The sequence below is a fragment of the Lytechinus pictus genome, chromosome 6, assembly GCF_037042905.1.
Source record: "Lytechinus pictus isolate F3 Inbred chromosome 6, Lp3.0, whole genome shotgun sequence".
NCBI lineage: Eukaryota > Metazoa > Echinodermata > Echinoidea > Temnopleuroida > Toxopneustidae > Lytechinus > Lytechinus pictus.
Genome location: NC_087250.1, coordinates 1500906 through 1522106, shown reverse-complemented (window position 1 = coordinate 1522106; position 21201 = coordinate 1500906). Strand labels below are relative to the sequence as shown.

The 21201-nt window shown below is 35.9% G+C and overlaps 1 protein-coding gene across 4 annotated transcripts; it reads left to right on the top strand.

Moving 5' to 3' along the window:
• The first annotated feature begins 2075 nt into the window (after positions 1 to 2075).
• LOC135154479 (uncharacterized) lies at positions 2076 to 20297 on the top strand. Of its 4 annotated transcripts, XM_064100662.1 has the most exons (5): positions 2107 to 2338; positions 10066 to 10166; positions 13766 to 13820; positions 16674 to 16744; positions 17130 to 20297. In XM_064100662.1, the coding sequence occupies exon 5, from the start codon at positions 17153 to 17155 to the stop codon at positions 18971 to 18973; it is 1821 nt and encodes a 606-aa protein (XP_063956732.1). In that variant the 5' UTR covers positions 2107 to 2338; positions 10066 to 10166; positions 13766 to 13820; positions 16674 to 16744; positions 17130 to 17152; the 3' UTR covers positions 18974 to 20297. The 4 variants fall into 4 exon arrangements, with proteins under 4 accessions (XP_063956731.1, XP_063956732.1, XP_063956729.1 ...); XM_064100661.1 differs by lacking the exon at positions 13766 to 13820 and having other exon boundaries at positions 2076 to 2338; XM_064100659.1 differs by lacking the exons at positions 13766 to 13820; positions 16674 to 16744 and having other exon boundaries at positions 2212 to 2338.
• Positions 20298 to 21201: the final 904 nt, after the last annotated feature.

Below are 21201 nucleotides of genomic sequence, written 5' to 3'. Positions count from 1 at the left end.
TCTTTCTTTCCCCCTTTTTTCGCGTCGCCAATGGGGGAGGGGCGGCCCGTTTACCACCTGGATCTGCCTATGCTGGCCCCAGTGGATTTTTATGACGATGTTTCTTTGACCGTACAATATAGTTAATTTTGATTCTTGCCACTCCACAAACTGACTACAAAGCTCGATCGATCACACGTGGGAGCTAGAGGTACGTGACCCCCGCCCCCGCTCTCCCCATCCAGCAAACTCACATAGCGATCATTCAATGTCCTGTAATATAGTCACACCCCGGAGTCACAAAAGCCCTCAAAAGGCGGGGAAATCGAAATAAATGAATGAACAAATTTGACATCCATATTAATCCAAACTCTTTATACAGGTTCCCCGACAGGTTCGGCGAGGTGCTTATTACGTACGTACGTAATAAATGCTACGTACGTACGCAATAATACTACGTACGTACGTAATAATATCACGTACGTACGTAATAATTTTTTTTTTCGTTGTCAAAAATGTCCGGTTTGGGGCTTCGTATTAAACAGAGAGAAAGAGATAGTTTGTGAGATAAAGATGATTGATTTGAGAGAAAGTGTGCGTGTGTGGGCGTGTGTGGGGAGAAGGGAGTACAAAAGAGGAAATGTAAAGATGAAGAACAGAGATGGCGAAGGGGAATGGAGGTGTATTAGAATGGAGAGAGAGTGTGTGCGGGGGTGTGTGATGGTGTGTGTGTGTGTGTGTGTGAATGAAGGATGGATGGATTACAAAAGAAGGAGAGATATAGATGGAGGACAGAGATGAGGGGGAGAGAATGGGAGAGAGTTAGTACAATGGAGAGAAAATAAAAGTTTGAGTGGATGTATTCACGCATGCGCGCGTCTGTGTGTGTTATCTCACTCTCTGTTGCTCTCTCTCTCTCTCTCATTCTTTTATCTTCTCCCCTTCTCTGCGTATTTCTTTGTGAAGTGTCGAAAGTTTAGCAAGTTCCTTGTGTCTCTATTTTCTCTGCCTTTTTATAAACATTCCTTTGCTTTAAATCATATTCATATTGATATATATCCACAAGAAGCACTGAAGCACATCCTCATCGATACTCCTATTGTGAAGCTCATACCAGCTCCAATCATATGACCAGTGAAAAGGGTGTGATTGTGACGTTTTGCAAGAGGCCTTGAAACGATTGTTAAAGATTTTTTTTTTTTTTTACATTTGACGAGCAAAACTGATACAAAATATCAAATGATTTGGGTTAATTTTTCTAAATTTCGGCACACCCGCCCGATTCCAATGAGATGCTTGCTGCCTATAGGTAATACACAACACACCCTAGACAAATCCCTAGGGTGGGGTGATTCATTACCACCAGTGCCCCTGCTTCCCTATTGTCTCTATACCATGCACATTAGGCTTTGCCATGTACCGATTATACGATCCACGTTCATTTCCCATTTTGATTGTGAAATTTCAAATATTTCATGAGTTGTTATCCCACTATCTGTCTCTCTCTCTCTCTCCTTCTTTTCTCTTATTCCTTTCTCTGCTTATTTCTTCGTGAAGTGTTCAATGTTTAGCAAGTTCCTTGTGTCTCTATTTTCTCTCCATTTTTATAAACATTCCTTTGCTTTAATTGATATTGATATATTCACAAGAAACACTCAAGCATGTCCCTCATCAATGCTCCCATCGTGGCTAATCAGGGCCACTATAACCATGTAATCTCTGAAAATAGTGAAATCGTGACGTTTTCTTATTAAATTTCGTTGTCGTTTATATACTGTACATGTAGTGTAAAAAGGACCTCGTCATACGCCGAAAATTTACCAATCGATCCTTTCTTTAATACTTTGTCTGTGAAATATCAAATATTTCGTAATTAGGTTATCCCTCTCTCTCTTTCCTTCTCTCTTCTCTCATTCTGTACTACTATCTCTGTATCTAGTTTCCCCATCGCTTTGATTTCATTTTATATTCATATCAATCTATTCAGAAGAATCATTGAAGTTCATCAATTGTCCACGCTCCCACCATAAATCTATTATTCTCATGTTCCATGCAAACATTTGACTACTGAAAATTGGATTGGGACATTCCTCTCAATTCATATTTGATATTCATCCAACTCACAGAAGTACAGCCTAGCCATGCGTGGAAAGTACCCCACTGCGTAATCCATAGACGTGTAATGGCATTGATCATGTACATACGCCATCTTGTCTCACAGCATAGATAATTATAGTTCAACATAATTATCGATCTCCGAAGCTTGGACATAGTTTTTTTATGTTGCTTTAAGACGATCATTTTCCTTTTCAAACGATGGTCATGTAAGGTGATGCCATAATATGTCATTGAAGATAAGGTAAGTCGACCATACAATGTTACATCCATAAGTTGATATCACGGAAATACCTGATATTGTCGTGTTTCGGATCTTTATTTCCGTTCGGAGCATACAATAATTGTCGGAATAAAGAAACTTTTAAATAAGTTATAGAGTGAAGCGTTTATTTGTAAATGAAGCATCAATTATTCCAAGTTAATAATCAGCAACAATTATAAATTGAGTTGAAATTCATGAAGATATAATTGGGGATTCAGACAGTGGCGTAACTACGGGGGACATGGGGTGCACGTGCCCCCCCCCCCCCCCCCCCCCCCCCCCATCGGCTGGCAAAAAAAAAACGGGGGAAAGGAGAAGAAGAGAGAGAAAGGGAGAGAAACGTAGTGGAAAAAAAGAAATTATTGTTCATTATAATGTTATATTATATATGTTATGTTATATTACATAAAAACAAATAACTAAATGAAACATTATTTGCTCAGGGCCTATGTCTTCATTGTTCCTGCTGCTCGCATTGTCTGTTTAACGAGATATATGTCAAACCTCCCGTTTTCAAGTCAATATACACCGATTAGATTTCTTCGCACTTCGAATTATTATTGTTTTATGTAATGGCATATGCTTCTTTTTCATGACTACTTAAAGTGATTGCCCCATTTTAAGGTTTTGATATAAAAAAATTCCTGCCCGTGCTTATATTCGCATTAGTGGATTGGTAATATATGTGTGCTCTTCATGAATTCCTAAAATCCGTTCTTAAAATGTCCCTTTTCTGATCTGAATATCAAAAATTTTCAGCTTGCGCTTCGCGCTCGCATCATTTGGTTAGTGAAATACGCATGGTTTTCGTGAATTCCTACAGATAAGCCCTAAAATGCCCCTCTTCAGGTCTGAATTTCCTAAATTTTCAGCTCGCACTTTGCGCTCGCAGTATTTGATCAGTGAGATGCGTATGATAATCATGATTACAATGACTACAAAAAGTGCTTCATGTGTTTAGATGTAATTCTATTAAAATCAACATCTTGGCACTCGCATTAGATGAATATGGTGAGATATGTATACTCTCAATGAATTCCGAAAACATAGACCTCAAAATATCCCTGTTTGGGGTCAATATATATACAAATTTCAGCTCGCGCTTCGCGCTCACATTGTTTGTTTAGCGAGATAGGTACGTATCATGATTACAAAAAATTTCTTATAATGTCCCTTCTTAGGTCTGAATATAAAAGAAAATCAGATGCGATCAGTGAAATACATATCCGTATACATATCCATTAATGTTACTGTCCTTAAATTGTCTCTATTAGGTCAGTATATCTGGCATATGAGCGCGCTTTGCGCGCTCACTAAGTGCCTTAAATTGTTGCTGGTGCCCCCCCCCCAATACCGTGACCCACGGTACGCCACTGGATTCAGATAAAACAGGGGGCGATGAATATGATAATTCTGAAGTATAAAACTCTAGTTCTGTAGTTACATGTAGTTCAACTTATATTGTCTATTCATAAAGTCTTCATGTAATTCAGTCTATCTGTATTGGATCTATTTTTTTATAATCAACAAGTCTCATTTATATGATTAGTTTCGGGGTGTAACAATTTAAGGTATGAGTAATCTAAACTCCCTCTGATTGGTCTACAGGTAACTGTCTATCAAACTTTCTCTGGTATAAGGAGAGTGGTAATGGTCAGTGCGACTCTGCGACTAACCGGAGTTGAGAGTATATCGAAGTTAGCTGACATTTTTAAGTGTTGATATTTCATGGTTAGTGTTTAGGAGTTAAATTGTAATAAAGAATTTTCGTATTTTATATTCTTCACTGGTTGATAAACAAGTAAAGATGAATAATTGAATTTATAACAAGAAGTTAAATACATATTACATAGCAATATTATCCAGGTATTGAGAGCAATCAGACTATCGTGGATTAATATGGTGATGGTGATGGTGATGATGATGATGATGGTGATGGTGATGATGATGATGGTGTTCGTGATGATGATGATGACAATGGTGATGATGGTGATGATGATGATGATAATGATGGGGATGATGATGATAATGATGACAATGATGATGATGGTGATGATGTTGATGATAATGATGATGATGGTGATAATGATGGTGATGATGATGGTGGTGATGATTGTGATGATGATGATGGGGATGATGATAATGGTGATGATGATGATGGTGGTGGTGACGATGATGATGATGATGATCATGATGATAATGATGATGATGATATTGTTAATATTTCCATGTCCATCTCTATATCTATTTGTTTATTTTATTTTTCTTCATGCATAAAAAAAGTAATTGACAAAATATACCGTGAGGGTAACAAAAGGACACCTCACAAATCCCCATTTCATGAAAGAAAATATGTCATGATCGTATGCTCACTATGTATTACTAGAAAGAATATATTCTCCCAAATAATTTGATACCATAGTTATGTGGTATGTGTTAACGCTTGGATGATCGAGAGGTATTCTTTGCAGTGATGTAAATTTTGACTTGCGCCAAAGGAAGACATGACTGCAATGAATAAATTCAGATGTCAACGATGTCACAATCCTACAAGGATTGTATTAAAATCCATTTTAAAACACCTTTTCAGTAAATTACAATATACATGTTATAATTCTTTAATATACACTTTTACTATCAATTCTCATGTTAGTTTCATTGATATTTGTCAATAAGTTTACTAACCCATGTAGGATTATGAAATCATTGAAATCTTGGGTTAGTTCATCTGTTCATTGCATTCATGCCTTACTTTGGCGCAAATCAAAATTTACATCACTGCAAAGAATTCCTCCTGATCATCGAAGCGTTAACGAATACCCCGTACTTATGGTATAAAATTATTTGGGAGAGGCTACGCTTTCCAGTCATATATAATGATTATGCGTTTGTGACATATTATTTTCTTACAATGGGGATTTGTGAGGTGTCAATTTTGTTTTACTCACACGGTAGTGTAACATTGATAATCAAGTAGGAACAATGCATAAACAAAATATGTTTGAAAGAATAACTGTAGGTAAGTAATTCGTTAAACATGTCTCTAAATAAGCAATCATGAATATAAAATACAAATTAGAACAACATCTAAACTAATGCCCCTAGCATGTTAAGATTTGGGTATCACTTGCATCTTGAATGAATACAAAAATAATCAATTACATCAATACGGAAAAGTACAAAAAAAATATCATTTAAAATATTTGAGAGCAATAAATTCTTCATATTCTTCTTGAATGATAAATTGTTGTTATAAATTCGTATATACGAAAGTAGTGAATTTCAAATATTAGGTCCTACATGCCATATATATATATATATATATATATATATGAATGTCTCTATTGAATGAATGAATGAATCTTTATTTCGTTTCAATTCCGATATCAAACAACAACAGTAAATCAGTGCGATACAAGCAAATAGCAAAGAACAAAAGTAAATAATTACAGGATAATATACAGGATAATATACATAATACATGCTGAAACATTAGTAACACCCATGAGAATAGGTGGGAATCAAACGTGGTGACCTACTAAGAAGCTTAGCTTGTGGGCCATAGGTCACCAAATTCTATAAGACCTAAACTATAAGAATCTGAAATTCGAAAAGAAGAAAGAAAAGAGGAAAAAATAAAGAAAATAGGGAGAGCTCTATTTTTGCATAGATAATTGTGGGAAGAATACAATTTATAAAGTTAGACGAGATATAACAAGCAGGTATTCGTTTACTGATCTAAGTATTTCTTCAGTAATTCGGTCTTTAACTTGTTTCTAAAAACACTAAGGCTAACTGATTGCTTCAATGAAGAAGGAAGGGAGTTCCACAATTTTGGCCCTGTATAAACAAATGTATTAAGCCGAAAAATAGTTTTGACCAATGGCAAGTGGAGAAAAGAAACTTGTCTTGTATAGTAAGAATGGATTTGGTCATTTCTAACACATAATGAATAAAGGGCAAGTGGAAGTTCTCTTTTATTTAATTGATACATAATGCAACCGAGGTTGATATATATGTCATGTAAATTAAGGAACTTATTTTCATAAAACAAAATATTAGTGTGAGATCGTGAACTAACTCCACATACTAGTCTAATTACCCTTTTCTGGACTTTTAATAACCCATCTTAATGAACTTTAGCAGCGTTACCCCAGGCAAGGATGCAATAATTCAAGTAAGGCAAAATGAGAGTTGAGTACAACATGCATAATTTTTTTTTTTTTGGGGGGGGAATATACTCTTCAATGAATTAATGACTCCTGAATTTCTGTAAAAACCATCCCAAAATAATAAAGGTAATCTTTTTATTTAAGCGATACATAAAAAGTGCAATTCGGATTATGTGAATATCAATATGTTCAATGTTTAAAGTTTAAAGAATAATGGATCAGTAAGTTCAAAATATCCAGATCCAGTACAAAGCCATATGCCTCTTTTTTGCAATCTTAAAATGCAGTCAGTATTTACTATATTGTTCGCCCATGTACAGCGCGTCCCCCCCCCCCAAAAAAAAAAATGCCCCTCTGATATACGGCTGAATTAATTCCAAAATTGAAAATTGTTCACAATTAAATGCATGGTAATAGGAAGCTCATCTCATAACTTCCGTAAAAAATTCATTGGTCTCGCTTCAACGGTTTTGAATACACAGTCTATTTTGTAACAATGGTGCTTTTCAGCCCATTCCAAGTTTGCATACATGCAGCACTGCTACCACTGCTGGTTCTGCACTGCCTAGCATATCATACCCCTTTGATCATTCAGAATCTGATCGGGGAATTCCCTGAGCTGACCAGGTAATCTCCATGATCTAACCAGGCTCATCAAATCACAACCTTGCGCGTGTTCAGAAGGGCAACAACAGTACCTGACAATTCATTTCAAGTTTGATCAGAAGCGGATCTAGAGGGGGGGTTGGGGGGGTTGCAACCCCCCCAAAAAAAAATCCGGGGACCATTTTTTTAAATCTTATCTTTTTTTTTTAACTTGTAATTTTATTTTATTCTATTTCTATGTATTTATTTCATTTATTATTATTATTTCTTTTGGGGGGAGGGGGGGGGGGTTGGGCGAACAAATGTCACAGAGTTAATTTGGCAACGACCTCTATACCAAAAAGAGTGGTGTTTTAGATGCAAGAAAACGCCATTTTCACACACAGATTTTTAAAAATTTTCCCTACTGTGGGAGGGGGGACACCCCCCTCCCACACCCTCCCCCCTCGCTCGCTCCGCTCGCTTGGACTCGGTCGCTACGCTCCCTCGCATACCACCCCAACCCCCCCCCTTTATAAAAAGCTGGATCCGCCCCTGTTGATAATGGGAGATGCACAATGATGGAGACAACAGGTCATGTCTCTTCCATGCATGCCTTATTTTCAACAATATTACATTCTTGATTTCATTCCGATTTTATTTCCAAGTAAGTAGGCTCAGGTTAATTCATTTACCCTTTTGTATGAAAAAGGTTCAATTTTCACAAGTTATGTTCGTTTTCGCAAAGTGTGATACACTTTTGGTTTGTATTTCATTGTTCAGCTGATTGTTCTTATCCATCATTCATATTTTCTTTCAGGTTGGTGCATGGATCCCCTAACAATCATGAAAAAATTATATTTTATTTCTTTTGGTTTTGGTTTTTACCCTTCTGCTTAAAGGGGTGACATGTTAAAGACAATGCAGAAATACAGCAGTGTTTCAAATTTGGAATGGCCTGACATGCATCACTGTTGCGTAAAAGGGTGTGTATTCAAAACCGCTGAAGCAAGACCAATGAAATTTTTGATAGAAGTTAGATTATGCAATAATCTTTCTACTCCCGTACATTTGATTGAGACCCTATATCAGAGGGATAGTTTGGGGGGCGTGCTGTATATGCTCTATTTGATACTGCTTTATTGAACATATTCCGTTAACTTGTAGCAGATTCATATAGAACTTTATATCATGTTTGAACTGAAATGAAATAAAGAATTGAATTGAATATCGTCATTTTGTGGAAAATGGAACAAAACTCAAATTCATGTGATAAGAAGAGACACACTTACAATCTCAACTATTGTTTATAAATCTTTCATACATTTTGTTCGCTTGGATAACTGCAATAAGATTTGATTGAACATTTTGAGTATTATCGAGCTAATTGTTAATTTCATAAAAATACTAGTTTTTCATGAATGACGAAATTATTTCGTAGCTAACTGAGTAGGCATATAGTTCTTCCTCCAAGTTATGGCTTCTCCACATTGCGACGTTGATTGTGGTATGGCACTGATCATAAGAGAATGATACGTTTTGAAAGCTCTTCTAAGAGAATGATACTTTATCCAGAGCTAGTATGTTCGAAACTATTAGTCTGTTAATGTAAGGTTTTGTGCAAACAAGCTTACCATTAACTATAAGAAATGCAATTACATTATATTCCGTAACTCCACAAGGCATATTGATCTTAATCATGTAGTGGAGAAGCTTAACAACCAAATAATTCCCAGAGTTGAAAATACTAGGTTTCTTGGCGTTATCATTGATAGTAACTTAACATGGATACATCACATAAATGAAATTGAGAACAAAGTTGCCAAAAATATCGGAATAATATATCGCCTAAGTTTTTACTTGCATAAAACTGTATTGCGTACATTATATTGCTTTTTAATCTTTCCATATTTGTATTACTGTAATTTGGTATGGGCGAACACATACCAAACCCATTTTAAGAAATTATGTTCCCTTCAAAATAAAATTGTGCGTATTATTTCTCCAGACGACAATATACCACTAGCAAATACTAAAAATTTGTTTCAATCCCTAAAATTGTTGAAATTAGACGACATCAATAAACTTCAATGTCATTTTCTCTACAGGTGTTTAAATCATCATTTAATCATTATTTTGATACCCGCTCAAATAATCAAATATTCATTCCCAAACATAAAAAAAATAATTTTCCAACACAACATTTGTTATACTGGCCCAAAAATATGGAACGAAATTCCGGATTACATAAAACAATCTCTGTCGTCAACTAGCTTTAAGTATAAAATGAAAAAACTACTCCTGACATTTTATATATGAATATTTTCCACCTTACGTTTCCTTTTGACTTTAAGTTAACATGAACCATGGACAATTGTTGTTGCGGCATTTATATTTTGCCCCCACTGATACATTTGTTGAGCATTTTATTTTATACAGTAATTCATGCCCGCCTCTCCGCTCACGTCTCCCTCTCTCGTTCCCTTTCCTTCTCTTCTTTCCTCTGCCCTTTCCTTTGTATTGTTTTTTGTATTATATTTATGTCTATAATAGGCGTATCCCGCCACAAGCCTCGGCTTTTAGGGTATACGCCTTCTTCTTTAAACCAAACATGTACATATTTATATTCCTTATAACATTTGGATTTTTGTATGATTTAATGTTTATGAAAATTGTTTTGAAATGGAAGAAAATAAATGTTTATTTGAATTGAATTGAATTGTTATTACCGCTGGTTCCAAGTTTCAGGGACAGGGGAACCAAAATGGGCCTTCCCCCCCCCCTCCCAAGGAAAGCAATAATTCCCAATTGCATAAGGGGGCGCCCCTGTAGCCATTCTACATGCATAGAAGGGTTCCATAGAAAAAAAAAATTTCAATTTGTTCTCCATTTTTATTGTAATGTTTGTCTGATTTTATTCTTTTTCTGTTTAAATTATATCATTTTCAGTCTGGATTACACCTTCAAGTTGTGCTGAATCGGGAACTACGCCAATCTACGGCGAATGTCTGATGAACGTAACAGCCTAAAGAGAGAGCTTACCAAATCAGGTAAATTTTCATTTGTTTCTCTCATGTCATCCTACAATAAGATAAATCTTTTTGATAAATCATGCCATTTCATTTATTTAAAACGATTTGATATTTCAACATTAAGAAATAAGTCTCATAATAAGGGCATTTGCTAACGTAAATCGATAAACTGTGATCGTTTATTGCCCTCTCTCCCCTCCCTCCCATTTATCTTACTTTCGTACTCATTTTACTATCCCTTTCTCTCTCTCTCTCTCTTCTTCTTCTTCTTCTTCTTCTACTACTACTCCCCTTTTCCCTTCCCATTTGAGTTGTTGTTCTTCTTCTCCTTTCTTTTAACTTCTTACTCCTCGTTATTCTGTCATTACGTTTCATTTTATTCTTCCTTTCCTTCTCTCTTTTCTTTTGTTAAGGGATAAATATACTGATTATGAATATGGTATTATTCAGTGGCGTAACTACGGTGGGGGGAATGGGGGGCACATGCCCCCCTAATCGGCTGCCCCCCCCCCCCCTCCAAAAAAAGAAACGGGGAAAAGGAGAAAAAGAGGGAGAAATGAAGAGAAACTTTAGTGGGAAAGAAGAATTATTGTTCATTATAATGGTATATTATATTATGATTATGTTATGCTATATTCAATAAGAATTTTTTTCACAATTTTAGGAAGCATAATTTGCTCAGGGCCAGTAGCGTGACCCAGAGGAGACAAAGCATTGGGGGGGGGGGGCACTGCATTGTCTGTGAACAATGCTGTGCCCCCCCCCCCAATGCTTTGTCTCCTCCGGGTCACGGTCCGCCACTGCTCAGGGCCTATGTTTTTATTGTTCCTGGTGCTCGGATTGTCTGTTTGAAGAGATATATAATCGAATTTTACGAAAACCTCCCGTTTTCAAGTCAATTCTCGCACTTCGAGTTATTATTGTTTTATGTAGTGACATATGCTTCTTTTTGCATGATTGTCCCATTTTAAGGTCTCAATATACATGATATAAACATTTCCTGTCCGTGCTTACGTTCGCATGAGTGGATTAGTGAGATATGTCTGTTCTTCATGAATTCCTAAAATCAGTCATTAAAATGTCCCTTTTTGTGATCTGAATATCAATTTTTTTTCAGCTCGCGCTTCGCGCTCGCATCATTTGGTTAGTGAAAATTATTTCGTATCTAACTGAATAGACATATGGTTCCTCTTCCAAGTGGTGGCTTCTCCAGATTTTGCGTCGTTTATGGCGTTATGCCACTGATAATGAGAGAATTATACGTTTTGAAAGCTCTTCTAAGAGAATGATAATTTATCCAGAGATAGTATGTTCGAAACTTTTAGTCTGTTAATGGAAGGTAAATGTTAATAACGCTGGTTCCTATTTGCAGGGACAGGGGAACCAAAAACGGCCTTAACCCTCCCCCATCACTAGGAAAGCAATAATTCCCCATCCCCATTGCATAAGGGGGCGCCCCTGTAGTGTTTGGTTTTCGGATGAGTATTTTTTATTCCTTTATCATGTTTATTCATCTTGGTGATCGTCTCTGGGAAGAATACGAATCTTATCTCATTAGATCAAAAGGTGTTATGCATGGCCCTTGGGAACGGGGGTGCTGGGGGTACTCAATATTTGCGTTACACGGTTATTCTCCATTGGCAGCACCCCCTTGAAATCTGAAAGTTGTGCGAAAATGGAGAAGTATAATTAAAATGATCTCCACTTGGTAGTGAAACCCTTTTTATTTTTGCCTACGAATTTTCTCGTGACCAAAATTATCTTCTTTTTTTTTCGGTAAATCCTTTTCATGGCTTCCTTGAGAAATTTACCGCGACCAATATGACCTTCATTTTGTAATGAAACTCCCTTTTGTATTACTTGCCAAATCAAAATCAATACCCCTGTGATAAATCCTTCACAGGGCCCTGGTTTCAAGTTCAAGTTTTTATTTTCATTTCCACCAATAACATTAGAAATAAATACAAATCAGACATACATCATTATATATAATAAACAAATACAAATTAAATATGGTTACAATAATTACAAATCAACTACAAATTCAAAAACATTTTGCAAAATCTTGTATGGAAATGAAGGAATACACTAAAAAGCATTGCTTGTAGAGCGTGGTTCCCCTAACTTAACATATCAAACAATAAAAAATTGGGGAGTCATTTGCATGCGTAGGCATAAGGAAATATAATAAGTTAAACTATACACAACAAAAAAAGTAAGTCCCCCCTTGAACAAACATCAATAATTTCCGAACCAATGCGAGTTTTTGATATATTTTTACATGAGCGTGTAGGTAATTTTATAATCCTGGAAAATCCTAGGTACGCCACTGGAAGGGGGTACTACAGAACCACCAGCGCCCCAGTTTTCCAGAGTCAAATGCCCCTTATTATCGTCCAAATAAGATGAAAATAGTGATAGTAAATAATAATAATAGTGATATCTTATTGAGCGCACACACCATCCAGAGACGCTCATGGCGCTAGCGCAGCAACAGTTCCTTTGGATACAAAATTTTATACACGTACATTACAAACAGCTACTTAGATAAAAAAAGAAATCTTAAATCACTACAAGATATTGCCATGTACCGATTTTACAACCATTTTCAGTTTCTACTTTGTTTATAAAATTCCAAATATTTCATGAGTTTATTCTCTCACTCTCTGTCTCTCTTTCTTTTCTCCCCCCTCTGCTCCTGTTTTTGTCAAATGTCTGTTTTCTGCAAGTTCCTTCTGTCTCCTATCTCTCTTTTTATAAACATTCCTATGCTTTGATTCAAGTACTTACCATATTATCTATGCCTCTCTTTTTATGATACTGTTATGTAGTTATAATTGTTATGTTATACTATATACACTGTCACAGGGGCCCATGGGAGACCATCAAATTGTTGAATGTGCTTCCCTGTTTTTCAAACAAATAATTACATGAAATAGAAATAATTTTTGATATTGATATATTAACAAGAAGCACCGAAGCACGTCCTTCGATCATCGATGTTCCCATCGTGGCTAACATCTGCACCACTCAGGGATGCTCCAGTCATGTGACCTCTAAAAAGAGTTAAATCGTGACGTAAGTTCCTTGCCGATTATATAGGGTGTAAAAAGGACCTCGTCATACACTAGAAATATACTTACCGTTCCTACTTTGTTTGCGAAATTGGTCCTCTTTCCCTATCTTTCCTTCTCTCTTCTTCTCTGTTTCACTGCTACTGTCTCTTTGTCTCTTACCTCATCGCTTTGCTTTAATTCATATTCATATTAATCTATTCAGAAGAATCAATGAAGTTCATCACTTGTCAACGCTCCCACCAGAAAGCTATTATTATCATGTTCTATGTAAACATTTGACTACTGAAAACTGAGTTGTGACATTCCTCTTATTTCATATTTAATATTCATCCGACTCACAGTAGTGCAGCCTAGCCATGTGTGAAAATTACCCCCGAAAATAAGGGAATTACCACTGCGTATTCCATAGACGTGTAACGACATTGAGCATGTACATACGCCATCTTGTCTCGCAGCATAGATAATTATTATTCAACACATCGGTCTCTGAAGTTTATACAAAGTTTTAAAGTAACATCAAAACGATAAATTCTTTTCAAGAGATCATCATAGACGGTGACGTCATAATACATCAGAGAGGATCAATAAAAACAAGGTGAGTTATAAAGGTCGATAGACCCAACAACACTAGCGTACCTACGGGGGGACAGGGGGGCACTCTGCCCCCCCTGACGAGTCACAACCCATACAAAAGACATATACCTGCCCCCCCCCCCCTGACGAGCTTAAAAGACCTTTTTTGCCCCCCCCTGACGAGCTTGAAGACCTTTTTTTTTTTCTGCTTGTCAATTTTTTTTCTGGTACGAAAACCTTTTTTTTTTTTTTTTGAAGACCTTTTTTTTTTTTTTTTTTTTTGCTTGTCAATTTTTTTCCTGGTACGAAAAGCTTATTTTTATTTTTTTTAGACCATTCTTTTTTTTTTGGTTGTCAATTTTTTTGGCGGCCAATTTTGCCCCCCCTGTGGAAAATCCTAGGTACGCCACTGCCCTACAACGTCATTCTGTCAGATGATATCGAGGAAATAAACAGTATTTTTTCTAAGAGTTGAAAGCGATCAGTTTATCGTGGATTTTTGTTTCTCCCCTACAGAAATTCAAACGTACTGCATGCTAATAACTAGCTATTAAGCGACTAGCTGGTGGCTTGCTTAAATACCGATGTTAAGCAAGCAAACGATACATGCTCGATAAAAACTCGATTTTTGTCAGCATGCATATCACAAGCTTATCAAGCTATCCGCTACACTGTAAAAAATGAAGTGCTAATTTAGCACTTACGGTGCTTGTATGGTGACTGCACTATGAGTGCTAATTTTCTAGTTTAAATTTAAACTATAAAATCAGCACTAGTAGTGCAGTCAATATACAAGCACTGTAAGTGCTAAGTGAGCACTTCATTTTTTACAGTGTAACAAGCTGCAAGCTAGCGACTAGCGAGCGACTAGCATGCGGCTAGCTTAAAATTTGCATGAGGGCTAGGTCCATTCCATGTATTATAATTTGTACTGTTTTTTATATAAATATCTATGTTTGCATCTGATACATATTACTTCATATTATGTTTGAATTGAAATGAAATCAAGAATGAATGTGTGTGTGTCAAATTAATCAGTCCCCAAATTCATGTAATAAGACACTCTATTCTCTATAAAATGTTAATACAGTGTTTTCGTCTTGCACCCACAATAATATTTGATTGAACATCCTGAGTATTATCGAACTGATTGGTAAAATCATAAAAAACAAACATTTGCTTTTATAATTAATTAAATGATTTCTGACCAAACTGAGGATGACTACTATCTCCTCCAAGTAGTGGCTTCTCCGGATTGCAACGTTAATGGCGGTATGACAATGATCATGAGAGAATAATACTTTATGAAATGCTCTTCTGAGAGAACGATATTGGCCGGAGTTCCTATTAATAGTTTGCTTGAAACATTAACAGAGTAAAAGTAAAGATTTTTCCATGGAATAGAGGGAAACGCTCGAGTATTTTGTTTCCTTTATCGATCTTGGTGATCTCTCGGAAGAATACGGCTTTTAACTCATTAGGTAGTTACGAGGAGTGGTATAATTCCAAACCATTTGATTTGTAAGTAATGTCTGCCGATGCATTTTTCTTAGTTGAAAGGGATATGACTAAGGTTTTGACTTCTTTTTTTAGATCATCTGTTCCCTTCCTGTTCAGTGCGTAAAAAAGTTTACACTTAGGAAAATCCTTTAAAAAATAATATATTTGTAATAATATCCCGAAGCATTTCCACATTTATACAGTTTTAACTTCTTCTTGCTCATCTCTTCCCTTCCTCTATACAATGCTTGGGAAAAGTGTGGAGAAACAAGTATTAAAATAAAATATGAATATAAACTCATACACTAAAAATGATAGCTTCGTAAAAAATGCTTGAAATTTCTTAAATAAACTTTTGTTTAGATTTAGCTATGTCCTCAGATCAAGTTGGCACAAAAAGGGTAATGGCTATGCTTACCTCGGGTTAAATATTAATTTGGGTGGCATAATTGTTCCAAAATGTTCAGAAGTATCTTTTTATTCAATTGACTGAACATGCAAAAAAAAAAAAGAGAAAACAAACACGTCAGAGTGTTTTCGCCGTTTTTCATTGACATAGAGAAAATGAGCATTTCTGCTTAAAAACTATTTCTATGAGCTTTACCAAAATGGACAGTGCTCACTCAAGCGAAGCATTCTGTCAAAATTGTTCCTATAATTCGAAAGATGACACTCAAACCCAAGAAAATATGTAACAGATTATCCCGAAGTTGTTTATTTCTTAATTTCCAGGACTTAATCAAAGTGTAAACTTTTTGTTGATACACACTGTATAAGCGAGAGAATATAGTATCCGTTAAAAAACGGAGCTACCAAACTTCAGTTCGTGAGAACAATGTTCTTGGAGGGGGTATGAAACATTCCACATCGAGGCTGACGTAACGCCAAATTTTAATGTTGTAATGCCTACTCGAATGGGTAAAGAATATGATTGTATATAAACCAAGAAAACTTCAAAGAGCACAGTATAAAAAAACTATATCAACATACATAGATCTAAAAAGTAACTAAGTTTTTGAATTTTATAATTTGACAATATTTTGTGAAAACTGGTAGGCCTATATATAAATGCAGTTGATGCGTGTGCAACATTTCTCCCAGTAGCAAAATAAGCAAAGATGATCTTACATATTAAATCTAAAGCCAATCCTATTTTCTCATCTTTGTGGGGGAAAAAAACTTGGGTAAATAACTTACGATTCATTTGGTAAATTAATAACAGCCAGACGATGAGGAGATTCATAATTCAGAAGCCATGCATAGATGGGTTCCATAGAAATAGCAAAAAAAAAATCCTAACTTTATAATTCCCTATTTTCATTTCAATAATTGTCTGACATTATTCTTTCTATTCTTCAATTCATATTATTTCCAGCCTGGAGTACACCATCAACTTTCTGCTGCATCAGCAACCACGCCATCTTCGGCAAATATTTGATGAATAAGGTATCTTGGAGAGCTTACAACAACAGATAATATGTCAAATTGTGAAAAGCAAAGGTTGACTCATTTTATCACAACAATCAGATTACTTTGTGATTCATGTCATCGTCAATTTGAAAAAAAAATTAAGATTAAGAAACACAATTGGATAGTAGGATATATTCCAACGTAAGGAGAGAATTCGTTTCTCTGACTTATTTTTTTTTAAGTCGGTAGATATAATGTTGCTCCATCTCTGTCTATTTTTTCGCTATCTTTCTCTCTAATCTCTTTTTATTCTTACTCTCATTGTCATTGATTCTTCTGCTTCCTTATTTTTGTTCTTTCTTTGACCGCTATATATATAACTATCTATCTTTCGTCCCTTTCCTTTGATTTTTTTTTTCAGATCAGATCACTACTTCAATCACCATGGCAGCTAATTTCTCCACAGACCAACAATGTGAAGGAAAGGATTGTCAATCAATCACAGATGTGACGTACTACGTGGAGGAGAAGAAGAGACTCTGTGATGAATGTGCCTCTGAGGAAAGATGCATCAAAAGAGTTAAAAGAGGTGAAACAAATATTGATTGTGAAGAACATGGTGAAAAGGTAAAATTATATTGTAAAACTCATGGTGTACCATTGTGTTATTTATGCGCTATGATCAAACATCAACAGCCTTGCGAGAGACAAGATATAAATAGTACAATAAACGAAAGTAGGGCCAGGCTAACTGTTCTAAGAGAAAAGGCTACGGGCAAATCTAAAAAAAGTCGTGTGTGTTCAGATAAAATTGACCAATGCACGAAAGACACAGACACCCATCTACAAGCTTTGAAAGATGAAGTTAATTCGACAATAAAGGAGGGGATCAACATAGATAAAGCAAAGGAGAAGATGGAGGCTGACAAAATCAACCAAGAATTTGATGATCAGAATCAAATACTTCAAGAAGAGATTCTGAAGATTAATGAGAAGATTCGAAAGAACAATGAAGAGAGAGAAAAACAACTTGAATTAATCCATACAAATGCACAGATTAGACAAGGACACATGGATAATAAGAAGACTGGTCTTCATAGAGACATTGATAACATTGTTAAAGAGAAGGAGAGGAAGATCAGAGAGTTGAGGAAATCATTGCAGGATGACACAAAAACAATTGAGAATGCAATACAGACCATAGATACAGTACTAGAAGACGATAAAAACATTGTTAAAGACGGTCATAGTGTGAACATGTCAGTGAGTGATAAACTAAAGAAACCACTTTATAAGAATGATGTGAAACAAATAACTGATAGAATATTAGGTGTAAGGTTTATGAAGGGTGTTGGGAGAGAGAAGTATGATGGTAGGATTGGTGGGTATGATGGCGAGTGGATGCTTAGTGATACAATCAGTGTCAAAGATAAAATCACATACCCACGGATTGTTGGTTGCATAGATGAATGTAATGTGATCATCACTGACATAGTCTCAGGTAGCAGGCATACATACATGTTAGATATGAACACTAAACACATCCAGAGAGTGATAACAGGTACTGATACATCATGGGTTTTCTCCTGTGCATTACTGAATGATGACAAGATAGTGTGCGGTAGACTCTATAAAGGTTGTACAGGGGACAGTTTGACTGGATGCATTAGTGTGAATGACAGACAATGTATGCGCATCAATGACGTCACAATACCAAGAAACACAACGCGCGATACCTCATGGGTGGATGTAGCTGTTGACCGTGATGGGATGATCATCGCTGCTGAGTGGGGTCAGTCTAAGATATACGTCATCAACCCAGCTGATAGTAAGATCGTGAATACCATCACATGTAAACAGAAAGTAATAATGCGAGGTGTGCTATCATCAAGTAACATCATCGCTCGACCTTGCCCTGGTGATAAGAGAGTACTAATAATAGACAGACAGGGTGGTCAAAGGGAAATCCCCCACAGTGATGTCATCTTGAATGTCTGTGTTGATCCTATAACAGACGACCTCTACGTTGTGACATCAGATGATGAGCGCAAGACGTGTATGATTGATCAGGTGATGAGTGGCAATGAAGTGAAGAAGAGAAGAGTGACGTCATTCCCTCTATCAACTAGAATGACTGATCAATGGACTGTGGAGCTCAGGCGATTTCACCTTTTATTTTCCCGTGTAATGATCTCATCATCAGGCAAGATAATTGCTTGTGATGGAGATAGTATTCTCGTCTTCGAAAAGCGACTCACATTCTAAACGATGATATGTCGGGATCATTCACTATGATGAATATGAGACACACTGATCAGAACAATACCATCTTTGGATTATTGAAATATCTGTAGCAGTGAGGCCCAATAAGACCTAATAACTCTGACCCATTTTAAACATCACGGTTAACAATAGGCATTTATATATAGATATTAAAAAAACTCCCGCATCCAAGAACATGTATCATGCACGTGGAATTAGGTTTCTATATCACTGGTTGAAAATATTATTGGCGAGGTCATATTGCATATAATATGACGAGGCCCACGATGGATTTCCTTTAAAAATTATTGTTTTGTAAAATGTATAATACATCTTGTTAACATTCATTTACACTGCTTATATTACAACTAATACTACAGTTTTGTTATATAATATCTTCGTATATTTTTCATTCTGATACCGATGTGAAGAGAGAAAAAAAAAGAACACAAAACCAATAATGTCATACTTTATATTTCCATATTTCCCGGTATTTGAAAGAAAGATAATCAAACACACTCACGATTTGAAGGTGCAGACATTGATCAGATTCTACTGAGTGCAGTGGCTGAATAAATTAATTCGAGAATTTACAATAATCCAGAGATTTATCGTAAAATTGAACAAAGAGATATATATCAAAACAGATTGGAATCATTTTCCCTCAATTGTTCTGGCAATCCTCACGGAGCGAATGAAATATGCATTCTTTTCATGGACAATGTTTAACTTACTTCCTTAACAATATGCCATTATCCTGCCAGAATTCTAATTTAAACATTGTGTCACATTTCTGTTTCAATCTCATTTGTTTCGCTTACCATCCTAATAGCAATTAGGTTTCTATCAGCGAACAAACTAAGAGCAAAACACTGACAAGATTTATTGGAATACGATTCAATGTGGATTTATTAATTTTGATCTTTTAAGAGCAAACATAAGGGAGGCCGTCGCATGAAGTATTTCATTTTTAGCCTAGATACCGGCCGAGTGCGTTTTCCTTAAAATATTTTCCGTTGGTATCATTCTATATTCAATGAAAGGAAAAAATGTACTACAGGATTTAATGAATTCAACGGTGTATATAAAGTAAATATAATAACGTAGTAAGATGAAGGAAACTTGGCGTGCCAAGTCGACTGCTAATTGCAAATACAGATATGGAACATGAATATACGCGATACATATTAAAGGGTGACATATGGATATTACACATGCTTATGTTGCATGGTTGACTGGCATGGAGAGAGAGAGAGAGAGAGAGAGAGAGAGAGCGGGGGGGGGGGGGGGTAGGAAGGTAAAGGGAAGAAGATTGGACAGAAAGGAAGGAGCGAGAGAAAGGAAGAAAACGGATAAGATCGTTGCCCAGGGTTGATAAGGAGAATCTGTTTCAACAATAGACATTAAAGGAGAATGAAACTCTTGGAGCAAGTTAGCTTTTGTGAAAGCAGAAAAATCAAAGAATAAGATCAACAAAATTTTGAGTAAAATAGGACTAGCAATAAAAGAGTTATGAGCATTTGAATGTCGAGATCACTAATGCTATGGAGATCCTCCCATCGGCAATGCGACCAAGATCTGTGATGTCACACACGTACAACTCTCCCATTTGGACACTGAAAATATACCCCAAAACATATCTTTTTGCTCATTCTAATCATATGACAAACGATTCATCAATGATATAATGTTGTGAAACCTCTGTACTTTATGTCATCTCATAAAGAGAACACCTCACCTTGTGATAGACTCTATAAAAGTGAGAATATACGTGAAATAAGTACTAAAGTAATGAGGGAGTTGTACGTGTGTGATATCACAGATCTTGGTCGCATTGCCGATGGGAGGATCTACATGGCACTAGTGATCTCAATATTCAAATGCTCATAACTTTCTTATTATTCATTCAATCTTCCTCAAACTTTCAACAATATGTTTCTTTGATTTTTCTCTTTGATATGGATTCAGCTGGTTTCAAGGGTTTCATTCTCCTTTAATCCCTTATACCCTATAGCCATGTTGATGTGCAGTAGGTAAATATACAGTGTGTATCAATAAAAACGGGACAGTTTTGAAAAGTCTATCAAAATTTTGTTTGAAATTATAATGTCTATATTTTTATGTATAATAGATGCTCTTAAGTCTTATCTTTCAAATGCCCTTAGAAAAACAAGTTTTGTTCATGCTTGAGCAAACACGAAACGTTTTTGTCAGGGGTTCAAAAATGGCTT

Coding starts and splice junctions, on each gene's coding strand:
- LOC135154479 (XM_064100659.1), top strand. CDS start 10,121: ATGTCTGATGAACGTAACAGCCTAAAGAGAGAGCTTACCAAATCAG. Junction 10,167..17,129: donor GAGAGAGCTTACCAAATCAG/GTAAATTTTCAT, acceptor TTTTTTTTTCAG/ATCAGATCACTACTTCAATC.